Consider the following 13,107-nt stretch of genomic DNA (forward strand, 5'->3'; position numbering starts at 1 on the left):
CCACTCTGCCCACAACACAAGGCTCAGCTTGAAGTTTGAGTTTCCCTACTGCTGATCAAAGTCACTTTTCTAAGTGCAGACACTATGTATACAAACATATCGTGGTGGGTCATATGTTTTCTTCCTCTTGATTTCTGCAGCGTTGCTAGAGTAAAATGCAACAGACTTGTCAGTGGGAAAGAAATGGATCTTTGGGACTGTACGTGAGAGAGCAGAACTGGAAGACTTTTATAAGTCCTTCCCTTTCTTTCCAATATGAATAGAGCCATGCCTGCTATTGTTTCAATATCTCTGTTAAGCCCCTGCTTTGGAAGTTCATATGCTTCTAGTTGTGCACGGTAAAAGCAAGGAAGCTTTTGCTTTCCTGGCAAGCAGTCTCTGCTGTGCGTCTTGGCACAGCATCTCCCCACACGAGAAAGCTTGCCTCTGAAACGCACCCAGATGGAGCCGTGTTTTCCAGAGTGTGGGGGGAAGGCCTGGGCGTGGGCTCATGGATTTACTGGATTTCTGCCTCTCTGCTGCTCGAAGATTCAAACAAACAAAACTGCGGTACAAAACTGGCAGGTTGAACGCAGAGCTTTGGAAAAAATTATATAATCGCCTGCCTTTTCCAAAGTGCTCGGAAACAGCGATGGCCTGTTTGTAAATGCCAAGTCTTTCATTCATAAACCCCGACATAGTGTGCAAACTTAGCTGAAGAGCTCTGACAGGAGGAGGTCTGTGGGGTGAAACCGGTCGGAGGTAATGCTGAAGGGGAAACCCAGACCTCTGCTTCCATCCTCCGCTGTGCTTCTGATAACAGCTAAGTGTACTGTGGGTTTTCCTGATCTCTCTTACTAGTGAGTTTTTCTTTGCTGCAGATCGGTACACAGAACAGCCTGGAGATCCTGGAAGATCCAAAAGCTGAGGTTGTGGATGAGATCGCTGCAAAGCTTGGACTGAGAAAGGTTAGGATGTTGTCAGATCTCACGTGTCTTTGGCAATGAAGAAAGTCATCGGCAGTTTTCTTCAGCTCCACGGGGTTATTCCAGACTGTTTGGGCACATCTGAAATCTACCTTAAGTGTCCATAGCTCTTGTGCTTTTAGGTAGGAAAAAACAAAACAAGAGCATTTTCCTGAGCACAGGCATCTCACAGGGCTGTGCAGCTGAAGTCAGCAGTCTTCTGTCATGAATGGCATCAAAGGGAGTAGCAAAGAAGCAGAACACGATTTTCCCTTTATTTCTCCTGAGATAGGAGCCATTCCTGGTAGCACCTCCCCGGTGAGTGCTAATTTGGCACAGATGTAGCTGGAGCTGCCTTCTGAGTTTGTTCTTCCTTTTGACAGAATCCGTGCTCCACTTCCAGGAGCAGAGGCTCCTGCTTGCTTTATATTCTTCTCTGTGGGGTCCTGTCTCTTGGTGCTGCTCAGGCAGGCTGCAGCGAGTTGATCTGTATGTTGGTTTAGAGGTGCAGGTCCCCCAGCAGCTGAGTCTCAGTCCTCTGTTCCCCTCGTGCCTGCAGCCTGTCAGTCGTCCGTTCAGGGCGTATGGGTGTTGGAATCCACTGGTTTGCTGACATCCCTCAAGCCTGTACTGATATTTTCCAGTTTGGGGCATCATTTGGTATCACGTGAATGCCAGGAATGAGATGTACACAAACAAGATTTGACTTGCTAAAGAAAACACAAATCAGAAAAGGCTCAGTGCAGTAGACTATAAACATCTGTGGTGAGGTCTTTTGTTCTCTGAAGATAAGATCTTTAGCCTTTTGCCAGTGTCTGAAGCAAAGCTTCTGTGCGTGTTATTTATTTCCATGCTTTTCCTCTGCTTCTCACAGCAGATATTTTTAATCAATATAACTTAACATGTAACTTACTGCTCGTTGCAGATTTTTGTCTGTCTGGGCTCTGCTAGGAATCTGAATCAGCAGTTCTTCCTCTGAAGGGTTAACGCTGTGGGAGCTGGTCACGAGGGGGCTGAGCGGAGCTGTTTTTAGCACATGTGTGTAGAAGGGTTCACGCAGCGGTGTGTGTGTACACATCTATACTCCTATGTGCAAACAATGCAGAAAGCAGGAATGTGTTCTTTGGATCGGAGCAGACTCCGATTTGGAATGAATCATACTCCAGTGGGAATGTATGAGCTTTATCTTAACTAGTGACTGCGAGCTTCAAAATGAGATCATGTGAGCTGCTTTGTCATCCGCTGGCACTCCCAACGCTGCTTTGCTCTGAATGCTCAATAGGAAATGCTTTTTGCTGTGGGTGGGAGGAGGTAGCGGCTGAGAGGCCTCTTGCAGCCTCCAGATCTTTCCATGAAAAAATATTCCATAGTGAAACATAAAGCTGCAGGTGCCCCCAGCCAGCCAGCTGGCATGCTGCTCCTGGAAATCGGATTCAAATGAGCCCGGCACAGCTGGGAGAGCCATTTCCTTCAGGCAGCATACAGCAGGGCCGTGCGAGGAGCCAAGAACATCTTGTCCTGCTAGGAGAAAATGTATAGGCTCTCTTCTGGTTCGGGTTTTGGGGTTTTTTTTTTCCTTTCCTTTTTTTCTTAAAGCAACTTTCTCCATAACACTTCTTTGTAGGTTGGCTGGATATTTACTGATCTGGTCTCTGAAGACACACGGAAAGGGACTGTTCGATACAGCAGAAACAAGGTGAGATTCAAGTGTGCAGCTAATTAACAGCTGCTGGTACTGAGGGTCTGTGTAAGCGCATAAACGCAGGCTGTGCCAAGCAGAGTGCTGAGCCAGGGCAGCACCGGGCTGGAGGTGACGCTGGGACTGGAATTCTTGTGAAATGGGGTTTTTCAGAAGCTCCTGAAGGAAAAGGAGCTTGAGCTCAAAGAGGACTGTTAGGGATTGGAAGCTCTTTGGATAGCATGCAAAGCTGCCTGCAATCCTTCACCCGTTCTGCTTTAAGAAAATAGTGCTCGTGGCTTAAAAAAATTTAGTGGAGTGGAAGGAATGGGGTGTGAGGTGTAAACTCGGTGAGCAAAAGTGACTCAGTCAGAAGATGTTCCTATGGGCTGGCTTCGTGAGATATACGTGGCTGAAACTTTGACCTTCTCAGTTTCCTGTAATTCTAAAACCAATGATATCCGTATTTGGAAAATGAAACCCCGTTTAAAAAAAAAATAAATAAAAGAAGGTGTGTAAAGATGGGTGGAACTAGAAGTGGGACAGTCCTTCGGGCAAGAGCCAGGCTCAGGGCTGGAGAGCTGACATGTCGCATTCTTTTCCCAGTCTCTGCAGCAACTTTCTACGAAAGCATGTTTTACTAGGGTGTTGGTAGCTTTCTTTGGCTGCAGACCAGGGAAGTAGGTCTAGGCTACATCACGTTGTCCTTTTCATTGACATTTCTGCTCTTCCCTCAGGACACGTATTATCTAAGTGCAGAAGAGTGCATCACAGCTGGAAACTTTCAGAACCAGCAGCCCAACATCTGTCGCCTTTCTCCAGATGGTCATTTTGGATCCAAGTTTGTCACAGTTGTGGCTACAGGTATAAACTGGCCTCAGCTTGCCCCGGCTTTCTGGGTTACACATGAATTATCTCTTGTTAATAGAAGAAGAATATGCAGCTCTGCCAGAAGTCAGACATCCTGGTCCCCATCTGTCCTATTTAACAAGGGGTTTGCCTTGCTCTGTCAAGTAAAATATTTTTTTTTGTTCTTTGTGCTGTCTTCTCTACAATTATTTACTCTGTCCCCTGCAGGAAACTTAATTGAGTCTCAGACCTGGAGCGTCCACCTTTCTGATCCAGAAAGCATTTTTTGCCTGCAGCCAGGGGAATATCTGTTGCTTGCTTTTCTGTTTGGAATCTTTAAGCTCCAAATTCTGTTGCCGGAAAGCAGCAGTGCAGAACCATGGCAATCTGGATCCTGAAAGTTACTCTGGCTGGTTCACCATAAAGGAGGGACCTTTATCTCCCTTGTGTCATTGCCAGGGAAGCCCTTACATAGGATGCTGTGCTCTTCTGTGCATGGAAAGGTTTTTTGTTTGCCTGAATAAAACAGAGAAGCCTGCAAAATGCTTTGCTTTTTCACCTCTGATTTTAGCCATTTTCACAGCAAGTCTCCAGAGGCGCTGCGGAATAGTCCGCACTGCCCGGGCTGCGAGGGGAGATGTTGGCGTGCACTGGGAGAGTTGTAGCGTTAGAAGTTCAATCTGCTGTTCTCCACGGGATGACACATGTATTCATTTAAAATTTCCCTGGACCAGATACGCTGGGTTCTGGGTCTATTTAACACAATGAAAAAACCGCATGACTTCCAAATAGCATCCAATATAAAAACTGAAAGTGTGATATTATATTGCCTCCTCTGAGCCCAGGTTTTGTAAGTGTTCCCGGAGCCTTTTTCAGTGAAAATGCTCTCTTTCAGCTAACAGGCCCGTGCAGTCAGACAGCTGCCCGTACATTCCAGACTGCCAAATGCATCCATCTTTCATTAAAGATAGATGTGTATCTCCTTCTTTATTTATTTATTTATATTTTTTTAAACAAGGTGTTTTACTGAGAAAATGATGGCTAGCTTTGTTCAGGTCTTCCCCGTGTCTTGGTCTATGTTTAATTTCTAGGAGTGTTTGTTCTGGAGCAGTGAGTCATTGAGGTTAGAGATCAAAGGGTAGAAAACGAATATTTCCTCTTTTCTGTTCCAGATAATTTCATTCTCTTCTGTTAAATCAGCCCATCAGGTTTCTATTTAAACACTTGATTCCTTCCTTTTGTGCTGTATAAATATATTTGGATAGTTTGCATCAACTTTGCCTTTAAATCCTCTACATGGATTAATTCCTATCCCCTCCTGAATTCCTAGGTTTGGAAACAGAAACGTTTTCCTACCATCTGTCTGTATCTTCTCTTTCCAGTTGTATTCTAATGACATATGACCTGATGTTGCTTACATTATCCAAATTAAAGCGCCAAGCATGTGATCTATCAGTGAGCCAGAGTCTTAATTTCCACTTTCCATGTCAGATTTCCACCAAGCCATCCATTACAGGCTGAGAAAACACTTTTTCTTCTTATGCCTGACATTATTAGGTGACCAATCCTGAATCTGCAGCTCATGGTTCCTTGGAAATGAAACAGGCTCACAGGTGCTGTGTGCCTGGTTTTTGTTTTGAGAGAGAAGGAGATACCCACAGGGTAGCGGGAGGGTGGTGCTATCAGGAGCCTTCAGAAAGGGCAGCTTTGCCTCCTTTAAGCTCCTGGCAAAGCACTCTTGCTGTTGCTCCAGGGGTCTGTCCTGTTGGGCTATCTGTAAAAATGTGTGTTACTAAATAAATGTAGAGCTTAGAGGGGATTCTTGCCTAGAAGTACTTCCCATGCAGCAGCACCAGCGGTTTCATCTCACCATTCTTCACTGTTAGCCAGACTGTCGTGTTTAATGTTGTGCCTCTCTGAGTTACCCTGGGCAAATCACTCTCGTGTGGGATTTTTAACTAGCCTCTTCTCTTCCAGGTGGTCCCGACAACCAGGTCCACTTTGAGGGGTACCAGGTCTCAAATCAGTGCATGGCGCTGGTTCGAGATGAGTGTTTGCTGCCCTGCCGAGATGCACCGGAGCTGGGCTATGCCAAGGAGTCCAGCAGTGAGCAGTATGTGCCTGATGTGTTCTATAAGGTAAGGGCTGCGTGCCTGTGGGTGGGGGGAGCTGCAAAAACGGCTCTGCCGTGTGTCTGGAAATCAGTATGGCCAGCACAGGAAAGGATGTCTTTGAGGTCTGAACTATTTTCAGTAGTAACCGTTCACCACATGTCTGCAAATTAATTGCATAAGCTCCATTTCCCCCTCGTAAACGTGCTGTTATGGTTTCCAGTGCAGCAGTAGCCATTGGCTATCCAGCTTCTAAATGAGGTCTGCAGTCATCCACCGAGAGCCCATAGCAAGTGCTCTGAATTCACCTCCTCTTCCGTATTTGTTGGCAGTATTTGCATTGCTTCTCTGTTGATTTTAATCCCCAGCTGAGTTCAGCTTCCTCCACTGCACAGCCATATGATGTGTGCTAGCACAAATGGTGCGGTGAAAGCGGTGGGTTCCTTACGCGATGCCAGGGATTCGCTCGTGTATGACACACTTACAGGCACCAACTGGGCGGCAGATGGGACAAAACATAGTGTAGTTCATGCAGCAAGAGGAGAGACAACCCTGTGCTGGCTTTTCTGCAAGGAAAGGAAGGCAAAAAGGCTTTCAGAGTAAGGGCGGGACCGGAGCGTGTCCCTGGCTGTCCTCTCTGGTACTGGGGTTACTGCCTGTGCCCAGCTCCTGTTCTTGGGTCAGACAGTAAAAGCAAGTCCTGAGGAGCAGTGGGGGATACGTGCATCCAGAGCGGATCCAAAATACTCTTACTGAAGCGTCACGCAAGAGCACTGCTGGTAACCTGTCTGCTGCTGGTTTTGCTACAGTTTGTTAGTGATGAATGGACTGTCATTATTCCCTTGACAGCTCTTTCTGGAGATCTTCAGCCCCCATGCATCTGCAGGGCTGAGTTAGAAACTTGGGGACAGGATCTCTGCGGAGGCTAATAGCACTGTTTCTCAAACTTGTGTATGTTGGTGCCCCGTGAGCAAGGACAGAGGAATTAATTAATGGCACTGCTTGCCAACTAATTAGCCATCCATCACCCAAGTTAGTTATCTCATTCTTGTCTGTGTCTGATATTCACAGCCCGCTCAGCCCAGAGCACTCCTGCTGCCTGTATTAAAGCTGTCTGTTATGGAGCATAGGATAAGGAAAGCTGCCTTCCTTTGGGACGACTGAAATGAGCGTATTGTGCACCAGTAACAGAAATGGAGCTGGTCAGGATGCTCTTGTATGCCCTGGCCTGGTGAATTAGCCCATGAGACTCTGTCTTCCCCCTTAATGCTGAACTGCTGGCTTGTCTTGATACCACCTGAAAATGAGGAAGAACTCTTGGCTAAATTCAGTGCTTAAGAGGAATGGTGGATGGAATCCGTGCTTTTTTCCTTAGCATGCAGCCAGCTTGCCCTTAAGAGCTGATAAGCCAGGTCCGATTTAGATACAGCGAAGCTCAATTGTGCAAGGGTTGGCCCTGAATGTGAAGATGAGATCATCTCCTGGCGTGCTGCGGTCCTGCTCCGGAGGAGCCCGTGCTGTGCCACAGTCAGGGTGCAGCCTTGCAGGAGGTCCCATAGGTCTGTGTCCCACATGTGGGCCACCCTGGGTGTTTGGAGTAGAAGGAAGCCAGTGGGTGTTCCCAGAAGGTCTCCTCTCCCATTCGTAATCTGAAGCAGGGAGATAAACAAAATGCTAACTGATGGCTCCAGCCTTCTGTGGAAATTTCCATGAACCACTGATTCACTGGGTCGGGCCGCAGCTCATTTCATATGTTTTATAACTTCTATCTGTAATTGCCTTTCCCATGATGTGCTCAAGGAAGGCTTGAGGACTGCTCTGGCGGGTGTAATTGTCCTTCAGCCTTAAACGTGTTTGGCTGTAGGATCTCTTAATTTCTTTTTTTTTTTTTTTTTTTTTTTTGGAATGTTCTTAAATCAATGGAAAGCTTAGTCACTCCTGGCTTTGAAAACCTTTGGGGTCTCATTAAATGTGCGAGGCTTGAGGTCAGAGACACTACCTCATAGTTACTGGGTTGGTGACAACAATGGTGTCAAAGCGTTTGTTAAATACAGTGCGAGGAACGGGAGTGTGGTGCTTGGCCTCGTGGCAGAGGACAGCTGCTTTGTGGTGCAGCGCCCTGCTCCCCCTTTCTCTGCTGAAACTGCAGGAGGCAAGCAGCTTTGTCCCCAGTCCTTGATGTGGGGTTTCCATTCTGCCCAGCTAGCTTTGGGCAGAAAGCTGCACTTCTGAGCAGTGCCTGCATTTTTTCTCGGACTGAGAAGCTATCGCTGATAGAGGGAAAGTCCATATATATATATATATATATATATATTTCTATGTAATATGCAAGTATTCATTTGAAAAGTGCTTTAGGATGAAAGGAGCTATACAAATTTATTCTAATTGGATGACAACCAGCAGACCAATGTTTGTGTAGTGCGGAGGTATTTATAGAGCAACTCTGCATCCAGATGCAGGCAAAATCTATTGAACGCTCGTATCTGTCTGCAGCAGATACCTTCGGCTTTGCGAATAGGAAAAGGTGCTGCTGTTTGCGTCTGTAGCAAAATGTAAGGAAGTACTTCAGTCACGTTGTTCAAAGAAGATGTCTTGTACCTCCGCTCGCAGTAGGCGTTGTTACTTTAGCGATGACTGTTAAGAAATGTGTCTGGATCGGTAGTGCTGCAGGCACAAGAAGGCTGTGAGGACCCGCGCTGCAGGCAGGAGAGCTGCAGCTTCAGGGACTTCACTGCACAGGCGAAGAGGTGCCTGGAAAGAGAGGAACGGCTGTCTTTGGTCAGCGAGCTGTTTTTCCATTGTTTGCACCACGGTTTGTGTTTGTGGGGTGGGAGCAGGGGCTACCACGGCCCCTGGGGCCGCAGCTGTTCCTGCCTGAACGTGACTCACCTCGATGGTGCGTTAGCATAGATACGCTTTTCTTCCATGGAAATAGGAAAACTGATGGCACCAGCGTTGTCCTGCCTCAGGAGGCGAGGCGTTTTTTCCTGAGCGTCTAGCCTTGTGATTTCTGTATTTCTTTACCATTCTCTTTATGTTGGCCACTAGCCCTGCTGCTTAGAGAACCACCCCAGCGGGATTGGCAGTATGCGCTTTCTACATGCGGCCGTTGCTTTCCTGGCTCATGAAGGCTAGAGTTCCGCTCTAGCGTGAAAGTCAAGGGCTTTGGGGACCATGAGTGCAAGTTACTTTGCTCTGAGATGCCTGTCCAGGTAAGATTAGCCAGAAGGAAGAAAACATCACCCTTCGCCTCCCGGGTTGTCTGTGAAGCATCACAGCTCTGTGCTGTTTCTAATTCGAATGTTGCACAACCAGCACATGCTTCTTGGCGAGTTCAGTGCAACGAAACTCATGAAGGAGTCGCTCTTGTCAAGACAGAGGCACACAAGTCAGGGTAACCACTCTCTTTGTCAGTAAAGATGAGGATGTTGCAATGGCCACTTCACCCTCTTTCTTAGCTGGGTGAGGGAGAACCCAGCTGATTATTACATATGGGCATTTTCCATTCCGTGTCTTCTGCCCTTGAGCAGCCTCCTTTATCCATCTGGTTCTAGAAAATAACCATATTGATTTTGATTTCACTAAGAATATACCTTCCAAACCATGGGTTGATTATTCAGAGCTGAAGTTAGTTGCAGGTGGTGCTCAGTGCCCCAGCCGGGTGTGATCCCTCCCGTGGGGCTGCCCGGACCCCGTGCCTCCCATGCTCCCAGCTCCATGCAGTCAGTCTGCCGAGCCCGTAACTTTGCAGTGCTGCAGCATTGCCTGACTCCACTGCCCACAGACCTGTATGCTCTGCTGCACGATTAGCTGCACGATTAGCTTCACGGGCATCTCAGCCTCCCACCAAATAGGGGAAAGAGATTGCTGTGGTTTACAGACCCTTTGAAATACTTGAATAATTGGATTTTGGGACTGGCTGGCTTTGTTTCTCATCACAGGTATTTGCCTCAGCTCAGTGCAAACATGAAGATGTCATCCTTGCAATGAATTGCATTTTACAGCTGCCTTAATATTCCCCTGAGTTTCTTTGGGATGGTGTAAGACGAAAGCCCTTTACAATGGCACCGGTGTTGTGAAAGAAGCCTTTGCCCCCATAGAGGCCTGCGCGTGCTTTTTGCATTTACAATGGCTGAGACAGTGTCTGGGCCTTGGCTTGTCATCTGTTAAATGTGGTCCCATCTGGCCCTGGAAGAGCCCTGAGCACTGCTTTGATTAGAGCCAAACGGGACCTCTGAGCCAGGCTGTCCCCCGTGTGGCACACGTTGCTTCCACCCGCTCACTTTGAAATCCTCTTCCCAGGGAAAACACGACAGCCAGGCTGCGCGGGGACTTCTGCGGGGAGTTTTCACTAGCAGTGAAGGACTTCCCCTGCCTGGCCTCCTACCAACGGTTCGTGTTGGACTAGAAAAGCCTTCTTAGCCTTAGATGTCCCAGCTGCTCTGGGGAGGAGGATGCTAGATTAGCTCATGAGGAGTCTCCTGAGAAGAGTTTCAACTCTCACTGACCTATCGCTTGCTCTTAGAAAAGTCGCTTCATTTCTGCGTGTCAGCTGCTCTATCTGTGCAGGGGGGCAGGACTGCCCAGTAAAGCTCTTTGAAATCAGCAGAGGGAAGAGCAAGGCTGGGCTTTATTAACACATGGAAAGGACAGACAGCTGCTCAGCTCCACGGTACCTTCAGCAGAGTGAACCGGAGGATAAGGCTAAGGGCATGGGATGCTAACAGCTGACCAGCCCTGGGACACGGAGCTGGGCCTCCCTCCTGGCTGACAGCTGCCCTGGCTCCTTGCTTGGCTGCTCCCATCACTCTCATCTCCGAAATCTTGAAGCTACCCAGAAGCCTTTCCCACTGCAGCTGTCCCACAGTGCCACAGAGGTGTGCGGCGTGGCTGGCCGCGCTCCCTGCAGGCACACCCATCTTTCTCCCTGTTTGACCTCATCCATTTGCACCTTCTGCCTCCAAACAGTGGTTTGAAAGGCTCTAATCGCAGCGCCTGATGCAACCTACGGTTTGCTTCTGTCTTCACGATGATTCATTGTCCAAATCCTCCAGGCCTTGCTGCTTGGGGTTTTTTTTTATTCTTTTTTTTGTCCAGGAGCCAAATATTTGCGCCTTGGTTAACCCCTTCCTGGCCTCCCTTTGGAGTGGTTGCTGCTGGCCATGTTCATGGCTTTGGGGGCCTCGGGCTCCAGGGCTGCAGCAATAACGTGCCGAGAGGTGCTGCTGGGGCCCCAGCGACTGCCAAGTTCAGGATGAAGATGTCTGTCTCCCAGCAATTCTCCCAGCTTGACGTTTGTTAAGGCCTTTAAAATGTAATTGCCTAATAAAATGGTGCATGGGGGTTGGAGAAGAGTGCTGCCGTTGGCGGGGGGCTTCTCTGGGGAGGGGCAGGGTCGGGACATGTCCTCGACTTGGGGAGAGCGAGGTTCCAGTTTGGCACTAACAGTCTAGTGCATGTCTTGAAGGTCTCAGCAGCATGACATTAAAAAGAAGGCATTTAACATGGAAATCCCCAGAGGGAGAGATTAAAGTGAACAGGTGCTGGAAAAATGTTTCTGCATATTAGAACTTAATTAGATTTGAAAATGAATTCCAGATGGGCTAATTATGTGTGAGTTGTTGCAGGTTCTTTCTTGCAGGGGCAGGGTTGTGTTTGGGAAGCTGATTCGGTCTGATTGGATTTGATTCCTGACTCTTGCGGTATCACCGAGATCTAGAAGCAGGTTAGCTTTCAGGTCCTGTGATCTCCCTGAAAAGGCTCCACATCTCCTCCTGCTCCTGTCAGAGTCAGAGAGATCTGAGGCCAGGAGCCACTAGGCTTGTTGCTGAAATAACCACAGGGCCAACAACCTGTCATGTTCAAGGAGAAGAGATCCTTATCGGAATTGCTTTTAAAAGGAGCTTCAAAGACTGGAAGGTAGATTTTTTACAAAGGGAACCATTCCTAGGGACAGAGGATGCTTGGGGAGGGGGCTCAGGAAGGGGGGCTGTTGCTAGAGGGGAGCAGCGTGCCGGAGCCTGCTCAGGCGATCTCTGTCTGGGTGTACTGGGAGAGCAGAGCGTGAGAGCAGGGTGCTGGCTGCCATACCACATATTTGTGCTGTATAAATACTAGCGTAACCGAGAAATGCTGATAGCGGGGGAGTGGCGTGCTCCGGGAGAAAATACAGCTCGGGAGAGGAGGGTGTCGGCCGTGGGCAGCTCCTCCCGATGCACGGTGCTCGCGGGCTCAGCCTGAGGAATGCCGCTCAAAACCCTGCGGGGTCACGGCCTCTCACCGAGCTCCCCCAAACCACTGAGGTGTGGGGGTGATGGCTCCACCGGCGTACGGTGGCTCTGGGTCTGCCTCCAGCCACTGGGACTTCTGAGAGCTCGGTAAATGTAAACTTTAATGTAAGGTCCCTGATTGGAAATTATGGGCGTATGATTTATATGGGGCTCAATGAATGATTTATGACATGTTAAGTGATGATTTAGGTAGAAAATACAACCCCCTCTTACAGAATCTTTAATGAAAAGTGTCAGTTCTTATGAATTTATTTCTGAAGCTGTGTTTGAACTCGGCATGTTTGACATAAATCACGTCTAATTGTCATTCCATGATTAATGAACATATGCTGGCCGTTTTTCTCCATAATTAAACTTTATGTTCAATTCGTCTGGCAAAGCAAAACAAGCTCGCGCGTTGTCATATGCTGGCTCTTCAGGTCTGTGTATGAGAAAGTGCCTGGATTTCCAATTCCCAAGCAAGAGTTAGATGAGACTCGTGGCCGGTTTTGCAGAAAGTCAGGTTTGCCTTGGCTGAGAAAGCAGATGTGGTGCTGTCCCTCCCTTTTAAGACAGTACTACTCCTTAAATGGCATGTACACTTCTTAGGTAATGCCAGGCACCTCTCTGGTGGTGATGACTGAGGCAAACAAGACCAAGGTGGTTTGTGACCACGCGCTCCTTGACTCACGGGGAAGCATAGGGCCTGGCTTATGGAGTTACAGAGATCTCTAGTCCCAAGGAGCTGCGGGTAACTGGGCTGTTCTGCAGCAGTCACATACGAGCAGGTTCTGTTCTACACCCTTAGTGGTCTGCCAGAGCTGAGGATCCCCAGGCTTCTGGATGGACATCCCCAGGGCAGTATCCCTTAGGCTTCACGCCGCTTCCATGCAGAGGAATAATAAGACTTTTCTTCTTTCAGGACATAGACAAGTTTGGCAACGAGATCACACAGCTGGCTCGCCCGCTCCCGGTTGAGTACCTAATCATAGATGTAAGTATTTGTTGCACTTGTTTCCTTGCAGCAGGCGACGGTCAGGGTGGAGCACAGTTCTTAACCCGCCTCTAAGATTCGCATTGGAGCTGATTCATAGGGCAGATTTTTTTTTTTCTTTTTCCTTTTCCCTCTGCTGCCAGGCATCTCTAGCACAAGGGTTGGTGTGCTCTGGGGTAACTGCAGTGCTCCTTGGGGTCGGTGTGGTGCCAGGGAACACGCTTGCTTCCTGGGAAGGCGCTGCCTGGTGTCTTATCACGGC

At 48.3% G+C, this 13,107-nt stretch overlaps 1 protein-coding gene across 1 annotated transcript in view; it reads left to right on the top strand.

Moving 5' to 3' along the window:
• NPLOC4 (NPL4 homolog, ubiquitin recognition factor) overlaps positions 1-13,107 on the top strand; it is a 30,759-nt gene that overhangs the window by 11,502 nt on the left and 6,150 nt on the right. The window contains exons 9-13 of the mRNA XM_064467303.1: positions 861-947; positions 2,569-2,640; positions 3,360-3,486; positions 5,449-5,609; positions 12,774-12,845. Of these exons, the coding sequence (XP_064323373.1) occupies positions 861-947; positions 2,569-2,640; positions 3,360-3,486; positions 5,449-5,609; positions 12,774-12,845 (519 nt within the window). The remainder of the gene's footprint in view (positions 1-860; positions 948-2,568; positions 2,641-3,359; positions 3,487-5,448; positions 5,610-12,773; positions 12,846-13,107) is intronic.

The sequence above is a fragment of the Phalacrocorax carbo genome, chromosome 16, assembly GCF_963921805.1.
Source record: "Phalacrocorax carbo chromosome 16, bPhaCar2.1, whole genome shotgun sequence".
In the NCBI taxonomy this organism is placed as follows: Eukaryota; Metazoa; Chordata; class Aves; order Suliformes; family Phalacrocoracidae; genus Phalacrocorax; species Phalacrocorax carbo.